Source organism: Stegostoma tigrinum, chromosome 5 (assembly GCF_030684315.1).
Source record: "Stegostoma tigrinum isolate sSteTig4 chromosome 5, sSteTig4.hap1, whole genome shotgun sequence".
Lineage (NCBI taxonomy): Eukaryota > Metazoa > Chordata > Chondrichthyes > Orectolobiformes > Stegostomatidae > Stegostoma > Stegostoma tigrinum.
The window spans coordinates 113959993-113981729 of record NC_081358.1 but is presented as its reverse complement, the minus strand read 5'-3'; the positions used below and the strand labels follow the sequence as shown (position 1 = coordinate 113981729).

General features: G+C 43.3%; 1 protein-coding gene across 6 annotated transcripts in view; it reads right to left on the bottom strand.

The window, feature by feature from the left end:
- The window catches only part of LOC125451557 (microtubule cross-linking factor 1), a 196565-nt gene extending 186594 nt beyond the window's left edge, over positions 1 to 9971 (bottom strand). For all 6 annotated transcript variants that reach the window (XR_009445791.1, XM_048528771.2, XM_048528772.2 and 3 more), the window contains exon 1: positions 8734 to 9971. Coding sequence is in view for 5 of the 6 variants with exons in the window: in XM_048528771.2 (XP_048384728.2) it covers positions 8734 to 9672 (939 nt within the window). In the remaining variant the exon portion in view is untranslated. The remainder of the gene's footprint in view (positions 1 to 8733) is intronic.
- Positions 9972 to 21737: the final 11766 nt, after the last annotated feature.

Below are 21737 nucleotides of genomic sequence, written 5' to 3'. Positions count from 1 at the left end.
TCAGGATACATCCTGTCAAACCGCTTCAAAATCTTTCCATGTTTCAATGAAATCACCTCACATCCTTCTAAACCCTGAAGAATATGGGCCTAATTTATTCAGCCTCTCATTATAGGGCAACACACCTGTCCCAAGGACCATTTCAGTGAGCCTGCAATGCAAATATTTCCTTTTTTGAGTGTGAAGACCAGAACTGCATACAGTACTCCAAGTGTGATCTCATCAACGCCCTGTACACTTGTACTAAAATGTCCTAATCCATATACTCCAGTTATTTTACAGTGAAGGCCAATGCGACATTTAACTTTCCAAAATCTTACTCTATCTGCATGCTAACTTTCTTCACTCCATGTAAGATTACACCCAAGTCTCCCTGAACATTAAAATTTAAGTTTAAAAAGAAATTATTTTACTATCAAAGTAAAGAACCTCGATCAGAAATTGCTGGAAAAACTCAGCATTTCCAGGATGCGCAGTTTTTTGTTTTTTTTAAATAGCCTCACTTCTTCACATTATATATCTTCTTGTTACCCATTCCGTTAACCTGTCTGTACTCTTTGCGGTAATTTACAATGCACAATTGCACAATTTACGGTCTCATCTGGCTTTGTATTGCAGGAAACATAGATACAAAACTCTCAATCTTTTCATTCAAATTATTAATTTAAATAGTCTGTGCCACACAAGCGCCACTGCTAAAATATAAGTGAACTTTATATCATTCAGAAGTCAGCAGCAAAATTAATGAATCGAATATTCTTGAAGTCCTCCCGTCTGAAATTATCCAACATACTTTCCTTCAGGAATAAAATTCACTGAACAACTCTCTATCTATCATCCTGCTTAAGGTTGTGATGTTTTTAGAGTGGGTATGACAGGGTGGGAAATGCACATTTGAAGTACTGTTGATTGCAGGTCAGTCATGTGCAGTACATGTAGTTTGACATGATAAATTGGAAGTGTCATTGAAGATGATTACTGATGCAACATTAAAATTCAGTGATCAAAATTCAATTGTTCCATTGAGTACTGCTGTTGATGTGCTGTATGAACCTAATGATTATTGATGATAGATATTAAACACTCTTTTGGCAACTGGAAAGGCATTCAATAAAAATGTGTCCTATATTGTGGCCCATACAAATTAATAGAAATATATTTTATGAAAACATACCCACTTACATTTATACAAAACACTTACATTTACATATACGTATATCAAATATGCGCTATCCATATGTCTATGTGGTCACACACACACACTCTGGTACATATTACAGTGTATAAAAAGATATTCAGCACATGTAGGCAACACAACCATACAAACTGTGTGTGCAGCAGAGCACCAGGCCCAATACAAGAAGACTGGAGTCACTCCAGCAAATTCTGGAATCCAGCCACTGGCAACAGAAGAGTTACTTTATGAAAATGTAATTTTAGAAAACTCTTTTGAATATATTATTATTGCAACCCAATCTGGTGCTACAAACCAATGCTGCAAATGAAGAAGAATTAAGCAGTTTTGTGTGAATTCAAAGTTAGCACTTCCCAACATTCTAGATCCGTTTATATACAATAAACAGGAACATTGCAGTGCTGATTATGAACCAGGTCTGAGCATCCAGTCTGGCCACAAATGGCTGTTTCATGCTCCAATATAAAGATGAGAGGCGCTATCTCCTGCAGACTCCATAACAAAGGATATGTAAATAACTCCAGCAGAATATGAATAAGCTTTTGTTGTGAGAGCTTTGTCAGGAGACCAGTCATCGAGCCAGAATACTATTAGGAAGGTCCAGTGGGCTCAGTACACCGAGCAGCAAAACATACAGATGCTATAAAGTCACTCATTAATATCTGGAACGTGAGTGTGATATTACTGTGGCCCCGGCTGGCTAATAATGAACACAGAGTTGGGGCATTAACTGACTTGTAGCAAACTGTCACCTTGTCGACAGGGATATGCATCACCCTGCCAGACAGTCCATGTGATTTTCTTTTTTATCATCACTAGGTCAAAACCGGCTGTCGCAGGGCAGCTAAATGGCGTCTGCCACTAATTCATGTTCTCTTGGCATGTTCTGATTGTTAAACAGTTTGTGTGAGGAACCTGCGAGCCGATAACATTGCAGGAAGGGAGAACTAGGTTTCTTTTATGTGAGTGATAGGAGTAAACCACTGTGCATCTCCACAATCAGTCAGACAGAGGTGTTAGGAAAGAGACAGTACAAGAACTGAGATAGAAGTGGAATACAGAAGTGGGTAGATTCAATGTCAAATCAGGTATTAAAGAAAAATAAAGAAAGAGGGTCAGAAAGACTGCAAAAGGAAGGACAGACAGCAGAAGTTACTTTCTTTTTAAAGACGCTTTGGTGGTAGTGATATTGTGAGTGGGTTAGTATTCCAAAGGAAAAAAAAGCTGCTGGAAAAGCTCAGTAGGTCTGGCAGCTTCTGTGATAGAGAAAGCAGAGTTAACATTTCGGGTCTGGTGACCCTTCCTCGGAACTGATGGTGGCTGGGAAAACATCAGTTTATATGCAGAAAATAGGGAGGTGGGTGGGGGTAGGAAGTAAACGATGAGCTCAAAGAGAGAGAAAAAGACAGTTGGACAGACAAAGGAATTGCTAATGATCAGGGTGGGAGGGTGAATAGTTGTTAATGGGGGCTGTTAGTGACTAACAAGAGTGGGTGTGTAGTGGCAGGCTACGTGGTAACAAGGTCTGGTGTGTGACGTGGGGGCCAGGACAAGGGAGAGTTTAGGCCCTAAAACTATTGAACTCAATATTGAGTCCAGAGGGCTGTAGGGTCCCCAAGCGGAAAATGAGGTGTGGTTCCTCCAGCTGGCATTGGGCTTCACTGGAACACTGCAGCAAGCCGGAGACAGAGATGCTGGCCAGGGAGCAGGGTGGTGCATTGAACTGGCAGGGTCTTTTGTGCGAATAGAAAGTAAATGTTCTGCGAAGCGGTCGCCAACTCTACGCTTTGTTTCCCCAATGTAGAAGAGACCACATTGTGAGCAGCGAATGCAGTAGGCTAGATTCTGGAAAGTGCAGGTAAAGTGTGGCTTCACCTGCAAGGTATGTTTGGGCCCTTGGATTCTGGGGAGGGAGGAGATAAATGGGCAGGTGTTGCACCTTCGCCAGTTACAATGGAAGGTGCCGTAGGGCTGTGGGGAGGTGTTGGGGGTGAAGGAAATGTCGACCAGGGTGTCCCAGAGGGTACAGTCCCTGTGGAAGGTGGACAAGAGAGAAGAGGGGATTATGTGTCTGGTGGTGGCATCTCGCTGGAGGTGGCGGAAATGGCGTCTGATGATCTTCTGGATGTGGATGCTGGTGGGATGGTAGGTAAGGTTAAGGGGAACCTTATCGCTGTTGCGGGAGGGAAGAGAAGGGATGAAGGTGGAAGTGCGGGAGATGGGTTGGTCCCGATTGAGGGCCCCATCGACAAAGGAGCTGGGGAATCCTTGGGTGAGTAAGAATGTGGACATTTCAGAGGCTCCCTTGTCGAAGTTGGCCTCATCTGAACATATGCGATGGAGACGGAGGAACTGAGAGAATGGTATGGAGTCTTTACAGGAAGTGGGGTGTGAGGATGTAAAGTTAGGTAGCTGTGGGAGTCAGTGGGTTTGTAATGGATATTAGTGGCCAGTCTATCCCCAGAAATGGAAACAGAAATGTCCAGGAAGGGAAGGGAGGAGTCAGAGATAGACCAGGTGAAAGTGAGGGCAGGGTGGAAATTGGAGGCGAAATTGATGAAATTTTCCAATTCCAGACGAGAGAGGGAAGAAGCACTGATGATATCATCAATGTATCGGAGAAAGAGTTGTGGGTGGGGGCTGGAATAGGACTGGAACAAGGAATGTTCCACATACCCCATGGAGAGACAGGCATAACTAGGACCCATGCGGGTACCCCCGTGGCAACCCCTCTTACTTGAAGAAAATGGGAGGAGCTGAAAGAGAAGTTGTTGAGGGCATTCCAAAGTATTCTTAGTATTCCAAAGACTTAGGTTAATGTCCTAGGAACCTAGATTCAAATGCCATCATTTAAGATGACCAAATGTGAATTTAATTAATAAAATTGGAAACTAGAGAAAAGCAATCACTGGTCTAATGGTGACCATTAAACCATTATCAGTTGTTGGAAAAACTCATCTGGTTCATTAATGTCCTTTAGGGATGGAAATTCTGCCATCCTTACCTGGTCTAGCCTACACGTGATTCTGTCCCATAGCATCGTAGTTGCTTCTTAAATGGCCTCTGAAATGACTTAGTAAACCATGACAAAGTTTGAGAAAAGGAATGAAATGAGACAGACCATGAACCACACACTGGAAATAACAACTACACACACACAGCACCATTAACTCTGCAAAGCCCTCCTTACTAAAATCAGAAGGTATGATTAGTCAATCGATCTCCTGATGTAGTCATACACATGGAATTATATCTTGCAGAGTATATGCTAGACATCAGTGTCACCAATGCCTAGGCGTGTCCTGTCCCTCTGTCAGGACAGACAGACCAGAGCTGGAGGCACAGTGATATACACGCAGTTTGGATTTGTCATGGAATCAAGGTCTTGATGTACTGGTCCATGTATACCAGTCAACAGAAGTTAATAGGCCGGTGTAGCAAGCAATTAGGAAGGTAAATGGCATATTAGCCTTCATTGTAAGACGATCTGAGTTCCGATGTAGGGGCATCTTATGGCATTTCCACAGAACCTTGATGAAAACACATGTGGAGCCCTGTCTTGGTCTTCCTACTGATAAAGGATACACTTGCCACAGAGGGAGTGCAGCAGACTTCTACCAGACCAATACAAGGAATAGCAGGACTACCCTACAGGAGGGCAGGGGATTGGATCGACTCAGTCTGTATTCACTAGAGTTCAGAAGGATGAGAAGGATCTGTCTAAACTTCCAAAAAGACTGATTGGGCTAGATACTTGGACAATATTCTCCCTGATTAGGAAGTCTAGAACCAGGGGTCAGTCTCAGGATATTGGACTGAAGTGATGAAACATTTCTTCACTCAAAGGGTAGTGAGCTTGTGGAATTCTCTACCTCAGAGGGCTCTGGAGGCCAAGTCACAGAAATATTTTCAAGAAAGAGATAGTTTTTTTCTAAATGAGGCATGGGGGAGAAGCAAGAATATAGCATTGAGACAGAGAATTAGCTGTAATCATATTAAAACACTGAGCAGCTTGTAGGGCCAAATGGCCCACTCTGCTCTCGCTTTCCAGTTTCTATGATATCACTGCCTCACTACGACAGCATCACGTGGCCAACAAGGGGGAAAAACATACATGACCTTATCTTTACCAATCTGCCTGTTGCAGATCCATCTGGCCACAAGGCCATGGGTAGGATTGATCATTACACTGCCCTTGCAGAGGCAAAGTATTGACTTCACCATGCTAAATATGAAGACTTTGAACTGATCTAACACCTCAAAACTGGAAATCCATGAAATGCTCTCAGCCATCATCAACAGAATTGTACTCATTCAAAACCTGCAGCCTCATGGCTTGGCATATTCCCTACTCTACCATCACCATCTGCCAATGGGCACATGGAGACTGGAGGAGAGCATGCCAGGAACGGCACCAGGCATACCTAACAATGAGGTGTCAACAAGCTGAAGCTACAAAACAGGGTTACTGGCATGTCGAATGGTATAAGCAAGCCCACAACTAATGGATCAGTTGTGAGCTTGCGGTTCTGTCACGTCCAGTCATGAATGACAGTGGAAGTTTAAACTCTCTGGGTGGAGGAGACTTCATAAATATCCCCAAGTTCAATGCTGAGAGCATCCAACACATCTGTGCAAAAGACAAGGTTGAAGCACACGCAAGGATTTAGCCTGAAGTGGTGAGTGGATGATTCTGCTCAGCTTCCTCTTGAGGTCTCGTGCATCAGAGATGCCAGTCTTCAGCCAATTCAATTCACTCCACTCCAGAAAAACACTTGATTGGTTTGAGTGATACATAGTGCAAGGGAAAAGCATTGTGATTGTTGGAGGTCAATAATATCAGCGTGTGACAAATCTCAACTGTCGTCAAGTCCACACTGCACCACTTCAGGAGTTTCTGAAGGAAGCATGATCCAATCATCTACAGTTGCTTCACCAATGAGCTGCCCTCTGTCTGAGTTCAGAGGTGGGAATGTACACTAATGAGGCAGCAAATTCGCAAAACATTCAGTACAATGCCCAACTCCTCGGACATTGAGAAAGTTCCTCAAATACCTGTACAACATTCAGAGTTGGATCAATAGGTAGCAAGTAACATTCATAATATATAAGAGTCAGGCAAAGACCACATTCAACAAGAGGGACTTCACCTATCGCCCTTTGATACACAATGGCATTATTGTCTGAGTTCCCTACCATCAACATTCCCCAGATACTGAACTGGACTAGCTAAATAAATATTGTGATAATAAGGGCAGCTATGAGACTAGAATCATGCAGCAAGTAACCCCTGAATCCCGAAGTCCAGTCCACCATCTACGAGACACTGTCGGGGCTGCAACCTCAACATTCTGAACATGGCAATTGCATGGCAACACAGATCACAGCAATGACTTCTGATTCCATTTATCAATGCCATGCATGAAGCTCTGAAATCCACACAGAAGAAAGAAGTTAGAATGAACACTGGTCAGGGGGGTAATGGGATACTCCCGACTTGCCTGCAATCGTGAAGTTTCAACAAGCTGAACATTATCTAGTAAGCTAGCACACTTGATTGACAACCCATCTGCCAACTTAAACTTGTACTCCCTCTACCACTGACACAGTTGTAGCAGTGTGTGGCATCTACATCATGTACTGCAGCAATTCAACAAGGCTCTCTATACAGTATCCAACATCACCATCAACTGGAAGGACAAGGGCAAATGTTTCAATGGAAACACAGCCAGTCGCAATTCCCCTCCAAGCCAAAGACCATCTTGATTTCATAGAATCAAAACATGTTATGGTGTAGAACAGGCTATTTAGCCAATCATCTCTGCACTAGCTCTTCAAAGGAGCATCATTACTTGGTATGCTAATAAACATAACACAGCATGGAGCTGCAGGAGCACAGCAGGCCAGGCAGCATCAAAGGAGCAGGTGAGGACCCTTCTTCAGAAATGGGAGAAGGGAAGAGGGCTCTGAAATAAATAGAGAGGGGGGTTTTGGGCTGGGAAAGGTAGGTGGGATGGTCACTGCAGGTAGGTAGTAGTGGGGATTGTTAAGTGAGGTGGGAGTTGCAGATCGGTAGGAGAGAAAATGGACAGGTTGAGTCAGGTCAAGGAGCGGGGCGGGGGGTAGGGTGGTGAAGAAATGAAGAAGGGTCTAGGCCCGAAACGTCAGCCTTTCCTGCTCCTATGATGCTGCTTGGCCTGCTGTGTTCATCCAGCCCTTGTTATCTGAGCTTTTCCAATAACTTTGTTTTTGTTGCACCGTTTGCAACATGCACACATTGGGTGTCCCCATTAGGATGAGGGTCTGCGCGTATGTGTGTGCCTCACCATTCATTCCAACATTCAAAAAATGCTCATTATGTAAAACTACCTCCAACTGCTTTTTTTTGCTCAAGGCCCTCCTTCAGAGAGAAAAAAACCACCCAAAATGCTTATTATTTATCCGCCCGGCAACCGCTATCTTTTAAGAAGCGAGTCAGAAAAGTGGTTATCCAACCAGAGCTCTGTGACGCTCTCTTCACAGCCAGCCCTCAATCCGCCAGACATCTCCCGTTGGCTCATTTCGAATCTGTGTGAATGTGACAGGATAAATGGTTCTCTTTGAAACCAGACCCCGCAGCGTTAAAAATAAACAGAAGCGCCGAGTGGAGGGGCAGAGCGAAGCACACTACTCATGAACTCTATTTCTCACCGAACTGTATTCTCAGCAGATTAAAACAAAACACTTTGCCCCCCCCCCCGACAAATATTTTACAGCCTGCAAGCAACGCTCCGACATTATTGTAAAATAATGAAGAGGATTCCGTTCTAATCAAACTGAGGACGGAGAGATCCCAAATGAATGGGTCTTCTGAACAAAATAAGATGTGTACCGTATGTATCATTAAAAACGGCACCAAATTTAAACTTGCAATTGGCGATCATATATGAGGGAATCTTCAACTAAAGCGGACCAAATTTAAGATTGAGATCATTTATCATAATTTTTTCTTTAAAAAAGGACGAAATTTAAAACTGTAATTGGGCATCGTATACGAGGGAAGAATATTCAATTTAAAAAGGGAGTAAATTTAAGATCATGATTGGCAGATCGTACGTCTTCGTTTGGAAAGGGACGAGATTTAAAACTACTGTCGTTGAGGATCATACATCTTAAAAATAATTAGCGGACTAAGCTCAAAATCAGGAACAAAAACAAAGCTGCTGGAAAAGCTCAGCGGGTCTGGCAGCTTCTGTGAAGGGGAAAACAGAGCTGAGATTTCGGGTCTGTTGACCCTTCCTCAGAACTCCAGATCATGTTCAAGTCGAAGTGGGGAAATCATGAAGGGGACGGTTAGTGGTAACACTGAAGGAACTAAAAGGCAAAACGCAATCATATAAAATAAACATATCAAATAATCTTAGTGACACCGGAGAGATAAATGCAATAATCAAATGTTATAAATGGGAGGGTTTTGGTGGTAAGAAATGATGTAGGAGAGAGGAGACACAGAAAGGTAATGTTAGCGGCAGTGAGCACTGTCACTATCTCTGTCTCACCTTAAGATAGTCGTTTTCCGAGCGGAGCTCCTCAATCTCTCTGAGCAGCTCCTGGTGCAGCGACCTCCCAGCGCTTTCCTGAGTCTCAGCGGCCGGGCCGGAGAGCTTACCAGCCCGCGGCTCTTGCCTGGCTTGGGCGGCCCTGGGCCCGTGTTCCCCGTCAGTGCCATTGCCGCCTTTACCCGGGGACGGGCGCTGCTGCTGCTCGGGGGTAAGCGGCGCTCCGGCGGCTGCCTGCTGCTGGCTCTCTCGGCATCTCCTCCCGTTCTCGGCGTCGCTGGAGCCGGTACCGGACTCGGCGTCGCTGGTGGTGGCCAGCTCCCCGGGGGCCGGCCGCTGCTCGTCGGACAGAGGCTCGGAAGCGCAGTCGGACAGATCGGAGCTGCTGTCGGTGTGGCTGGTCTTGGCGAGGGGAGACGGGGCCGGAGCCTGGGTCGCTGTCGTTGGTGACAGCCCGGGGCTGGGCTCGATCAGGAGGCATTTCTTGACTTTTCTGAGCTGGTGCTGTGGCTCCTGATGGTGGTGTCTGCCTTTCTCCTGGTGTCCCTTGGAGTTGGAAAGCCTCTTGGCTAAGTGGGGGGCGGACAGAGGAGACTTGGCAGAGGGGACACCCGCTTTCCCCCCGGCCGAGGCTTTGTCCTTAGTGCCCCCCAGGACTCCGCTCCTCCGGGTGAGTCGGCTGTGAGCAGCCAACTGCAGCCCGGGGACCTGTTGCTGATGTGGGGGCTGCAGCTGAGGTTTGGAGAGAGGAAGGGTCGGGGACGAAGGCGGCGGCAAAACCCCGGGTTTGGGAGGCAGGCAGAGCTTAGCAGCGGAGGACGCTCGGCAGTGAAGATCCTTCAGGGGTCTGGCCGGGGAAGGAGCTCTATTCAACCGCTTCTTCTCCACGCACTGCTGCTGTTGCTGCCGGATCTCAGGGCTCCCATTGACCGTCTCCATCCCCTCTTAAGATCCTGCAGTCTCCGCCGAGCAGCCTTGCAAAAACACACCGGCTACCCCTCTCTCCCTTTCTGTGGGCATCACTCCTCCTTCAGTTATTGTGATTCTCACCCCCACCTCCCCTCTCAAGCCCGGATCCAATTGTATTTAAAACCCGGCACACACCAGCCCAGAAATTTGCAAATGGAAATGAATGGCCATTTCCTTGCCCTCTCTATTTCCCCCGATCCTGGTGCCTAATGTAGCGAAATCTCTCCCTTTCTCTGCTTATGGGTTTAGGTTTCCTCCATAGCTGGCTTTCCCCCTCTCCCCCCTTTTCCTTCCTCCTCCCCGCCCCCCCGTCTCTCTCTGCTCCCGACCTGATTAAGACGGAGAGAGAGAAAAAAATAAAAAAAAGCTGCAGCCTCGCCTGACGGCAGTAGCTGAACGCATGCGTGTCTATCCAAGCCAGACCCCTCTGTGTAAAGCGGGTATCAGCAGCCAGATCTGATGTAGTAAACACAGGCAGCAGTTTTGCATCGCTGTGCGTGCGTTTAAATCCAAGGAACAAACCGCTTGCTGTTTATATGCGTGAAACTGAATCTTGAATATTTTGTTTGTTGCAGGAGAGCCGTCTATGGTTTGTTTTGATAAGAGCCATCATTAAGGGCAGCCAATCATTCCAGGATTAATTAAAATTGATCTGCAAGCCACTTGCAATTCAGGAGAGAGAGAGAAAAAAAATCACATTTTAAAGAAATAATTTTTAACACATTTTTTGAACGCCCTCCCTTTTACCCTGGGCAATTTAAATCCCTCAGTTACGGTCACAATGACAGGTTCTCTGCGCGAGTTTGTTCTCTGCAAACTCACATCCTGGGTTCCCACGTTGTATTGGTTACTGCTCTCCAAAAATACTTTGTTGGACACCAATGAGTTGCCAGTGGTCGTGAATTAGCCCTATGTAGATGCATAAGACCACGGCAGAAGTAAGCCATTCAGCCCATCGAGTACATTCCGCTATACGCTGAGATCACGGTTGATCTGGAAATCCTCAACTCCATTTTCCTGCCTTTTATCCCATAACCCCCGATTCCTGCACTGAATTTTTTAAAAAAGGGTTTCTGAGACTTGAGCATACCTAATCTCGACCTTGGATACACTTCAGTTCTTTATATAAAGCAGGAAATTATACAATGCCCCAAGAATACCCACAACAAGAGTCTGCAACTGTAACCATGTGATGGGGTACATTTGATGGCTCCTGACAATAGCCAGGGGACCATGATGAATGATTAAACCACACCCTTTCAAAGTGAGGCAGGCAGTATCATGCTATCCAATAATTACCAGGCTTGCAATGTTCAGACAGGCGGAATCCTTTCATTCTCCTGCTGATGAGCTTCTCAACACGTAGGGTAGAGTTCACACACAGTGCCTGCAAAGTGACCTGCGTGCAAAGACAGTCTGAAGGGAGGTGTATGGTTGTTGTCGAGGTTCATGCCCACAGTTCCATAATGCAAAGCTCTTGTGCTGTCCATGCTGTTCCCAGGTCACACATCGTGACAATCATCCATTGTGCCCCGAGGATCATCAACTCCGCGAAAAATGCTCTTTGATCTGCCTAAAACTTGCTGATTTTCTGGAGCAAACACTCATCCTCAAATGAGTGCTGCAGACTGATCTAAGGATCTAGCACCAGTCGTTAGCACTGCTGCCTCACATTGCCAGGGACCTGGGCTGCACTCTACCCTCAGGTAACTGTCTGTGTGAAGTTTGTACATTCTCCCCGTGTCTGTGTGGGTTTCTGCTGGGTGCTCCAATTTCCTCTCACAGTCCAAAGATGCGCAGTTTAGGTAGATTGGCTGTGCTAAATTGCCCATAGTGTCCAAGGATACGTGAGTTAGATGGTTTAGCCATGGGAACTGCAGGGTTATGGGACAAGAATGGGTGGGATTGGCAGTATGGGCTTGGTGGTCTGAATGGCCTGCTCCCACACTGTAGGGATACAATGAGCACTAAAGCTTTTGGCAGCTGCAAGAGAGGTGCAATGGGGAAAGGTCCACATTACCTATACGTTTCAGCCATGGTACCTAGAGCAGCTAAAAACTGTAAAATCCCTCAGGCTGCGTGCCTTATAAGGAATATAAATTGAATATCAAAGGTACCAATACAACCTCAGGTCCAAGAATAGGCATCTCTAAAGTTAAATAAGCAACAGACAGAGTTTGATCAACCTTCCTATATTTACTGACTGTTGAAAAGCAGTTCCTCCATCCTCAAGCAACTGTCTCCATAACAACTTCAGGATCTTCTTATTCTACAAGTCTCTTGGAAAAGTCAAATGTTTAAGCCTTCTTTGTAAACACATCTGGCCATAATACAACAAAAAAACTAGCAAGCTCTAACTCACTTAAATTTGAAACCAAGTCTCTGCATTTTTAATCCTTAAGATGGCCCATAATGGAGAGTTGGGTGCTTGCTTTTAATCTGCATGGACTCAATGGGCTGAAGGGTCTTTTTCTACACTTCAATGTTTCTGTAAATATTACATTACTGCTTAACTGAATCTTAAGTACCATTGTGGGATTTGCACTGGGGTCCCAGTCAGGGCTGTGGATTACTAGAAATGTGACATTACCACATTGTCACACCCAAGTACTTTTAAAATGATCGGAGATAATGGGAACTGCAGATGCTGGAGAATCCAAGATAACAAAGTGTGTGGCTGGATGAACACAGCAGGCCAAGCAGCATCTTAAGATGCTGCTTGGCCTGCTGTGTTCATCCAGCCCCACACTTTGTAATCTTACTTTTAAAGTGAGATTACTATTGTAGTGTAGGAAACACAACAGACAGTCTGAACACTGCAATTTCCTGCAAAGACCAATGTGGTAATAAACATATTTGTAAAATATTTGTTCCGGGGCTGTAAGCACAACAATAAATGCACTCGTTCTGAGTAACTTGCTCGGCTATTTCAGAGGGCAGTTAAGAGTCAGCCACATTGCTGTGGGTCTGAAGTCACATGTAAGCCAGACTAGGTAAGGACAGTAGATTTTCTTCCCCAAGACATGTCAGTGAGCCAGGTGGGTTTTTGTGAAAATTGGCAAATGCTACAAGGTTGCCATTATATAAGCTATTTTTGATTCCAAAATATTTAAAATTGAGGTCAAATTTAAACATCTGCCAACGCAGGCTTCAAACCGATATCTACAGAACATTAGTCTGGGACTGTGGATAACCAGTCCACTGCCAATGTTGGTTGAGGGATAAATATTGGCCAAAACACTGGGAAGCACTTCCTAGCTCTTCTTCAAAATAGCAGGACCATGTTGAGGACACCCAGAAGACCAGGAAGACAAAACCTTCATTTCAACCTCTTGTCCAAAAGGCAGCATCTATAACACTCCCTCAATATTCCCTGCTGCTACGATCATTGTTCAACAGATGAAACCACAGCCTGTACCTATCCAAATTCCATGCCAGAGTTTTCAAGGTTTGTAATCTTTGTTTCTGGGACATGGTGCAGTCAACTTTATTTGTGGTTTACACTCAAAATGTCAAAACCAGACTAAATAGCTGCAAAACCCAACAGGAACTTGATATGGAGATCTAGGAGCATGTGCAGCTGAAAGATGAGGGCGCAGAATTATCTAGGTAATGTCCTCAAGTTAGGTTTTTTTAAAAGTTAATTTATTAAATTCTGCTTTGGATTTGGTGACATTTGACAATTGTGGCTCAGCTAACAGATCTCCATGCAAAGCAGATTTAGAACTCTAAGAATCTAAAACAATTTTATTTTTACACTTGTGCATATTTATACACTGATTGTAAATTGCAATGCAATGGAAAATCACATCTTAGCTGTCTGCTTTCCAATATAAACACTCAATATATTTTGAGGCCCTTTGTGTCCTTTTAGGGTCATCGTCTGAACTCCTGGAAGAAATTCACGCTGCAGTGAAATTCGCTTGTATATGCATTAAGTGTCACTTGAATACATACAAATTTCCTTTTGCTGAGTAATGGCCATTGTTGTGCTACTGCTTCATTATTAGAACAACCGTATGATTTAATTTTGTATTCATAACAAAATTAATGTTGCAAAATTTCATAATAGACTAGCATTAAATGCATGGCCAGAACAAAATTTCACAATGGACCTCCGTAGATACTTTAAATAAATAGCATACGGGGCAGGGGAGAGCAAAGTGGAGTGATATAGCTGCTGTTAAAGGTTTAGCTCACCATTGAAAAGGAGGTTGTGGTGATAAAAGGACACTGAACTAATTGTTCAAGATGGCCCAGCAGAAAAATGTGTAAAACACAAGTCCTAAGACTTAACCTGGATATACATCATGATGTTTAGCTCATCAGGTAATACATGAACATTAAATTGTGTGAAAACCATTCCTACACATTATTGCAATGGGGTTGATCTGTAAAATCCTAATGTGACACCAAGTGTGATCTCATATACCCAAGAGATTCTTTCCACGTTGGCCTTCTGTCCAATTGATAGCTCCTTCCACTGGAAGTTACAGCACTGGTTGTGGGTATCATGGAGGTTTTATCGTGCAAAACTGAGATATGAACTCATGGCATCTGATCTTTTCCCCTTAGTGGAGACATCAGTAATGTGAAGGACATGGATTTAGGATAAAGAGCAGAAAGTTTAAAGGGGATATGTTTCTATGTTTATGTTTCTATGTTTCATCCAGAGTGTGGTGGTTGTCTAGAGCTCACTATCTGAAAGTGGGGGGGGGGCAGCGCTAGAGACGGGAACTATCACAGCATTTAAGAAGTAGTTAGGTAAGTACATTAAAAGTAATGGTATTCAAGGCTGCAATTGAAGTGTTGTGAAATGGGATGACAGTAAATGGGTATTTGATAACAGATGTGGACATGATGGGCCATGCTGTAAAACTATATGACTCTACATGATAGCGAGTTAGTCCACTGTTGACTTCTCTTTGGAAGCTTGTGTAACAACTCAGGTGTTGGTCTGTGATCAGGTGAAGAAGGAAAACCAAGTGTGGAAAGAGAGGAAAGGAAAAGTGGATTCATTGATAACAGCTCTGTGAAACAATTTGTTTCAACTTTTGGCACCCAATACTAAATTTAAGAATTTACTGTCCTGGTAATTATGTTTTGTCTGCTAGGGGCATGTATCATAACTCTGAATACATGTATACAGATAATTATTATCACAACCACATAAAAGACATTTTCTCAAAGTGATCTGTGAGCTAAGAATTTCTCTCTGGCAATGTAGTCTGCTTTTAATTTGCACGAGATTAAATTTAAAAATATACAAGGACAAAGTTGTAGTTTTAAACAAAACAGTTTATTTTTCTGTAAAACTACCATGTAGTTTTCAAGTAAAAGTGATACAGTTATTAGCTGAACATACTTATGCAAAGATTATGAGTATAGAGGCAATGAAAGTAAGATCAGTCTCTAAGATACTTGTGGGCCTGATGCTTCTTTGAATTTCTTTGCAAAGTCAAGGCATTGAAATTTGAAGTCAAAGTCAGCAAGCTGTGATTGCTTTTGAAGTTGAATCATTTCTGTTTCTCTGTTCAACTGGACTCTGCAGGTCAGCAGATTTTGCCAGAGATAGATAAAGTTTCTTGTTCCCCACCCATTCTGAGGTTATAGCACTTACAGATTCTCGGCTGATTGTGGCAGGTCATCTATTGTTTCTGAATACCTTTCTCTTTACTTCGTTTGGCCAAAAACTCTCTGTGATGAAGCCTTTCAGGGATTTTCCTGGGCATTCTGCACAAAATAGCTCTTCCCAGCCAAACTCATAACGTCAATGAGTCACTGTTCCAAAAGCAAAGGTAAGGAAGTCAATCATGCTGGAAACCCTTTTAAATATCTTCCCCACTTATTTGCATTTTCACAGAAGTTGTTGTATTTTCACACCTTTCAAAGATTTAATGAGCATTAATTGAAGAGTCTGATCAGTTCTAGGGAATAACAGAGTCTGACAGGTTCTGAAATATAGAAGGGTATCGAGCTATCTGTCCACAACTCCGTTTTCAAAAAAATTATTAAACACAGTTTAAAGATCTGAGAACACAATTGTACCTTATAAAACAGAAACTCTATAATCACGTACTTGGCTGTTGCAACAATAATGAACAGAAAATAACAGAGAGCAGCTAAATTAATATACTGAGAGTGTACATTTATTAATGAGATACTTTACTTTCCTAAATTAGGCAAAAGATGGATTGACTGCAGTGTAAACTAAAGTGCCCCAATTTGATTGAATCTTAATGCCATAATCAGAGCCTCGACAACATCCGTAAATTTGTTCCAGTTCTCAATATTCTTATTGTGTTTCAAGCATGACTGAGAATTAAGGCCAAATGTTAATGTGCTGTCGAATTACACCCTCCTGAAGCTGAGTTTAGAATCACGTAACCAGCAAAAAGACGACTTTCATAGTTATAGGTTGGTCTCAGTTTGGAACTGAAGTCCAAGAAGTAAATGGATAATTCTGTAATACACCTTTCAGTGAAGGCCAGTAACTTAATCACATGTTATAACATATTTTATTGTGCTCTCAACATTGAGAATCATGCACCACAGTGCGATATAGCAGCATGATTATCAACAAAATAAAGCATTTCACTATCTTTAAATCAAGCTTCTAATCAATTTAGAAGCTCTGGTTCATTTTGTGAATCACAAAAGATATTCTGCTTGTGTGCAACCATCAGCACATTCTGCAAGTTGATGTTTGCCTCCTCAGAAACTGCCATAAGGTATACATTTTAGCGAGGTTCCCAGGGGAATCAAGGTCTGTAGAGTTGTGACATGTGACACCGACATGGCAACTCGGAACACCATTTGAATTCAGATGTAATGAAATGCATGTCTCCCATGGAGTTATAACTGAATACACAATTGACATATTGAAGGAGCAGCTCAGGTTCCAGGGTGCCCTGTAATACACTTGTTATGATCCTGGCTAATGGTTCTGTTTGACAAGTTCGATCTCAGAGTGAGACCCGCTCAATAGATCAAAATTCTTATTTATAGGCTTATTTTTCTTCCTTGTGTACTCTGGAGATCAGTCACTGAACAACATTTATAAGAAGCTTAATTGTTGATTGGATTTCCTGGTGATTATCTCATGTCAATGCCCTCTGGTTATACTCTTCCTCAAAGGGGTAAACAAAACCCTTCAAAGCTTTAAAGACCTCTATGAGGTCATCTTTCAGCCTTTTTATCAAGAGAGAAGACACCCAGCCAAGCTATCCCTTCCTGACACTCTCTTCTGGTATCATCTTTGTAAATCTTCCCTGCACCCACTCTTGGGCCTCTATAATAATGGCTGGGTCTGCAGATACCAAGCTATGCTTTATGGATGTGGTCGATCGAAAGGAGATAGAGGGGCAACCGGGGTGGAGAAGTGGGATTGAAGTGCTATGAGAAAGGGATTGGGTGGAGGAGAGAAAGCAAGGGAAGATTGAATGGAGGGCCTCCTAGGCCTAGCCCCTGGCTCTGTTCCAGGAGACATTCCTATAATAATGTGACAGGCATTACCGTGAGTGTGAACTAACCAAGGTTTGATACAAGTTCAGCATAACTTTTCTACTTTTCAATTCTATCCCACCAGCCCTTGGTCTGGTTTCCTATACTGGCCTTGCTAACATGATGTTTGATGAGTTGATATGTTTGTGTTGTTTCTCTCCCTGCACCTTTCCAGGAATAATTGGTGTTTTATGTTTCCTACCACATGAGCCAACGCCCATTTATCTGCGTGGAACTTCATTTGCCAATGATTTATCGATTCTGCAGGCTTATTAATGGCCTCCATAAATTGTTGTAGCCTTCCTCCGTATTGAGTACCCTTAATCCAGTTCGCATCAGTGTTATCTGCCTGCTAAAGGGGAAATGTATTGGTCATAGACTCATGTTTTGATTGGCACATTGTCATGCAGAGTGCCTGAACATCTTATAGTATCGACCATTCCTATATTGTGAACATCCCTGGCACAGCCACTGCTGGGAAACTCACAGGAAGCCACAGCATGTTGAACAGTTGGTTATGTTGAATGAGATGTGTCCAAAGTGTCTACATTGGTTGCCTTGCTTCCCTATGATGTAGTAGACAATCAGTAAGGACCCCTGTGCGCTGGACCTCACTGGTATCTATGAATCAATGCTTGAGCCTATGTTTCGGCTCTATGCAGAGAAACTAACAAACACGCAATGAAAATGCAAACATTTATAAAGCAATTGTCAATTAGTTACAGACTATAGTTCCCTATAGTGCCCTTGATAAGTTTTCCTCTTCCTCTCTTTCCCACTGTGTCTTAGTTCCACAAGGAGCTGTGGTAGGGAACCTCTTGCTAGTGGAGCCTCTTGGCTCTGCTCTTTCTGGGCCTCTCCTTATTTGTGTCTACACGGCCCAAACATTTGAGGGTCTTCTTGCCACAGGCAGGAACTACTGGAGGTTGGGCGGGTGGTGGGCATGCAAAGTGGAGCTGGTGTGCCCACCCGTACTGCCAAGGGGAACATGCCTGTATCCTTCTCTAGCTGATGCCTCCTGTCTTCTTGTGAGAATGGACACCTAGATTGGGGTCAAGGTTCCCTGCCTTCCTGTTGAATCGACTAGGCTCAGAGGACCAGTGTGCAGCGTCCAATGGCTGGGATGGGATGGAGTGTAGGTGATTCCCTGCCGGAAACCCAGTATGACCTGGACTTTGCCATGAGAGGTAAAACTCAGCTCAAGCCTTTTCGTTGACCTTTAAAATTAAAATCTAGATACTTCCACGATCCTTTAAATTCAAGCCCACAAAAAAATTATGAAACCGTCATAACAAACTGAGGAATTTGGTTTAGCAATGTAGTTTGGGGAGGTGGTGGCCTCGTGCTATTATTGCTAGACTGTTAATCGAGAGGCCCAGGTAATATTCTGTGGACCCAGGTTCAAATCCTGCCATAGCAAGCAGTGGAATTTGTATTGAATAAAAATCTAGAGTTAAGAGCCTGACAATGACCATGAAATGATTGTCAGAAAAACCTGTCTGATTGTAATGTCCATTAGGGAATAAAACTGCCAAACTTACGTGGCCTGACCTTTGTGTGACTCCAGATCCACATCAATGTGGTTCTCTCTCAACTGCCCTCTGTGATGGGCAATAAGTACTGGCCTAGTAAGTGACACCTGTAACTTGTGAATGAATAAAAAGAACTGACTGCTCTTTAATGTTGTAGGTGTATTCAGTTGCTCTTGTTATAGACAGGAATTATATTAGTTAACAGCCAGTATCCTGGAATCATTTTTTTTCTAATATGTGCCATCATGCCTCTGTTATCACTTCCCCAAATTCTTTTGAAAAAACATATTGATACAATCTATCCAAAGCCTTTATCCTATTCAACTTGATTACTTTTTATTCAATAGTGTTAGCGTCAAGACGTTGCCTTCACTGGGTATTGAGGTCAGTTCACAGGTATAGGGGAAATGAATGAATGGAAATTAGCCCCAGTTAGGACACTGCAGTGTAATTCTGGATGACCTCATGTTCAAACGTAGAACATGTTAGGCAAGGAGTGCATTGGAGTAGTCCAGTCTCCAGTTAGCAAAGGCATAGATGAGGCTGCAGATGAGTTAAGATAGAGACTTTCATTTTCCTAACAAGTCTCTTAGGTAGCCTTTCATTATGTGCCCATTATCAATATACTCATCCGCAGTAATTTCCTCAAGATTTCTCCTGATGACCCATGATAACCATTAGGAAGGGTCAGCAGAAACCCTGGAGAAGCTGATTTTCTGTAGACCACGCATGTCACAGACAAAGTGTGGCAGTGGAAGATGCTCGATATTAAGTTCAATGAAAGAGCCACTGATCAAGGAAAATTGACACACATTGTTTTCTGAGTCTTTTGTGTGGGTGAATCTATCTGGGCAAAAACTACCCATCACAAAAATTTTTCAACTTGATGTTGTCTAAAATCTCCTGGATCTGCGATGGACGGCTGTGTTATTGAAGAAGTTGAAAGTAGAACTGGATACTAGATTTGCTCACAAACAATCTCACTGCATTCTGAAGCTAAGCCTATTGATAAAAAATAGCTGACAGTATTGAATGTACTTCCTGGAGGACATCCCAGGCTGTGATGACTGGTCTCTGACAACAATGGCCATCTCCCTCTGTGTTGGATTTGATTAGAGACACTGGGGAGTTGTCTCTGACCCCATTCACCTCAGGTTTACTCAGTAATTTCTTGCCATTTTTTGTGAAAGTATTTAAAATGACCTCATGGCCCAGGAGCATTGACACCACATAGTGTTTTTCCTGGCTCCAGATTGGGGCTTCCGTTCTCCACTCTCAATGCAAATATGAAAGAGGCTCCTCCTCATCACTTCTCTCAACAAAGATCATGGACAGCTTGGAGCTAGTCAGGTTATAGAATCTTTTGTTATCCCTACTGACTTTGACAAGGCAAATTGTAGTCAGGGGCAGGAGTTAAAATGGCATGGGCTTAATTTCTGGTACATTGCCTTTAAATTCCCCTTTACAATTGGGACATTTACAAAAACAGTGTTGTATTGTATTCCTCGAGGGCACTGTTTTAGACTGAGGAGCTTATAGTTAGTGTGCAGCTAAAATAGTATGGGGGAGAGTTTACCACAAGCTGTCTGAAGTGTTTCTTATTTTGAACATTAATACAGTGTTTACATTAACTTTGGTACAATGCTTAGTCCCAGTGAGGACACAGAATGTGTATGTTCTCATTGAGAAGTTATCCAGAACAATGTCCCCAGATTAGCAAGATTCTTCACAAGTTCAAATGCTGAAGGCTCTCACTGTGAACCTTTAAACTAAACAACGCGCAAAATACACAGGAAATGGTAGGTATGCCGTTAGAGGACAGCCATGCTGCAGACAAAGATGGTAACATAAAGAAAGGAAATTACCAACAAATGATGGTGCTGCACCATGGAATAGGTGGCTATACAGAAGGAAAAACCAGTGATACTTGGAACTGAAAGTTCTGGTTGGATTGGACTTCCATTCCAAACTGTACAAGACAAGTCAGGCCAGTATATCTCATTTATCAGTTTTTTCCTTCTGAGCACCCCAACAAAAAAAGTGTTAGTGTCAAAGGAAACAGGAATGGGAAATGGGACATCTTATCACTGGGGCAGAATCCAATGAGCAACCCAGACGTATCCAATATATACATGTACCAGGCCTAGGGATACGACTGAGGAAAGTTCAGGGCATTCCAGTAGATTGGGTGATCTGTCCAAAATCATCACCGAAAGGAACTTAGAAAGTATTGGAAAGACTCTTCTAAGAAGCAAAAAAATTCAACATGAAACATTCACTGTATGCAGTATCGGTGGAGAGAGTTATAGAGATAATGGTTCATGTTGATCATGTTGCTTCTTTGTAACAGTATGTCCAGCCCTTTCTGCTTTCACGTCAGATTTTCAGCATCGGCAGTATTTCGCTTTTATATATTAGTTAAAATCATGATTGACCTTGGAACTGGTTCATAGGGAGGAACCGGCTTTTATGTCTGGGAAAGGATGATGAGTTGGTTAGATATTAATCTGGGATAAAAGGATTAGTCCTGTTCTAAAGAAAACTAGGCCAGTTAGGTAGAAGCAGATCAAGCACAAATGTAGCATTTGATAGATATGGATAGAGTTTTATTTTGCTGGGGTTCTCCAATGGGAGATTGAAGACCTGGATTTGTGGCACCAATAGCTAAAAGCACACACTTACAGCAGAATTTCTGCAGCTCTGCCACTGAAGTGATGGGCACGAGATGTGGGAACACAGGACATTTCATCCCCATGGTGCAGAAGGGAGCTCTTCCAATTCCTTTGATATCAGCTTCTGTTCAGAGACAGATAAAAGCTTTTCCTCAGTAACTTTTCCATTCACTTGCAAGTTGTTGGCAGAGCCACAGTGAAACGTCTCATCTGAAAGACTGCAATGTGGCACCCCCTGTACTGAATTGTAAACTCGGATTATGTGCTTAAACCATCAATGCACAACCTTCTGACTCAGAGGCTATGGGGCTGCTGCTAAGCTGAGGCT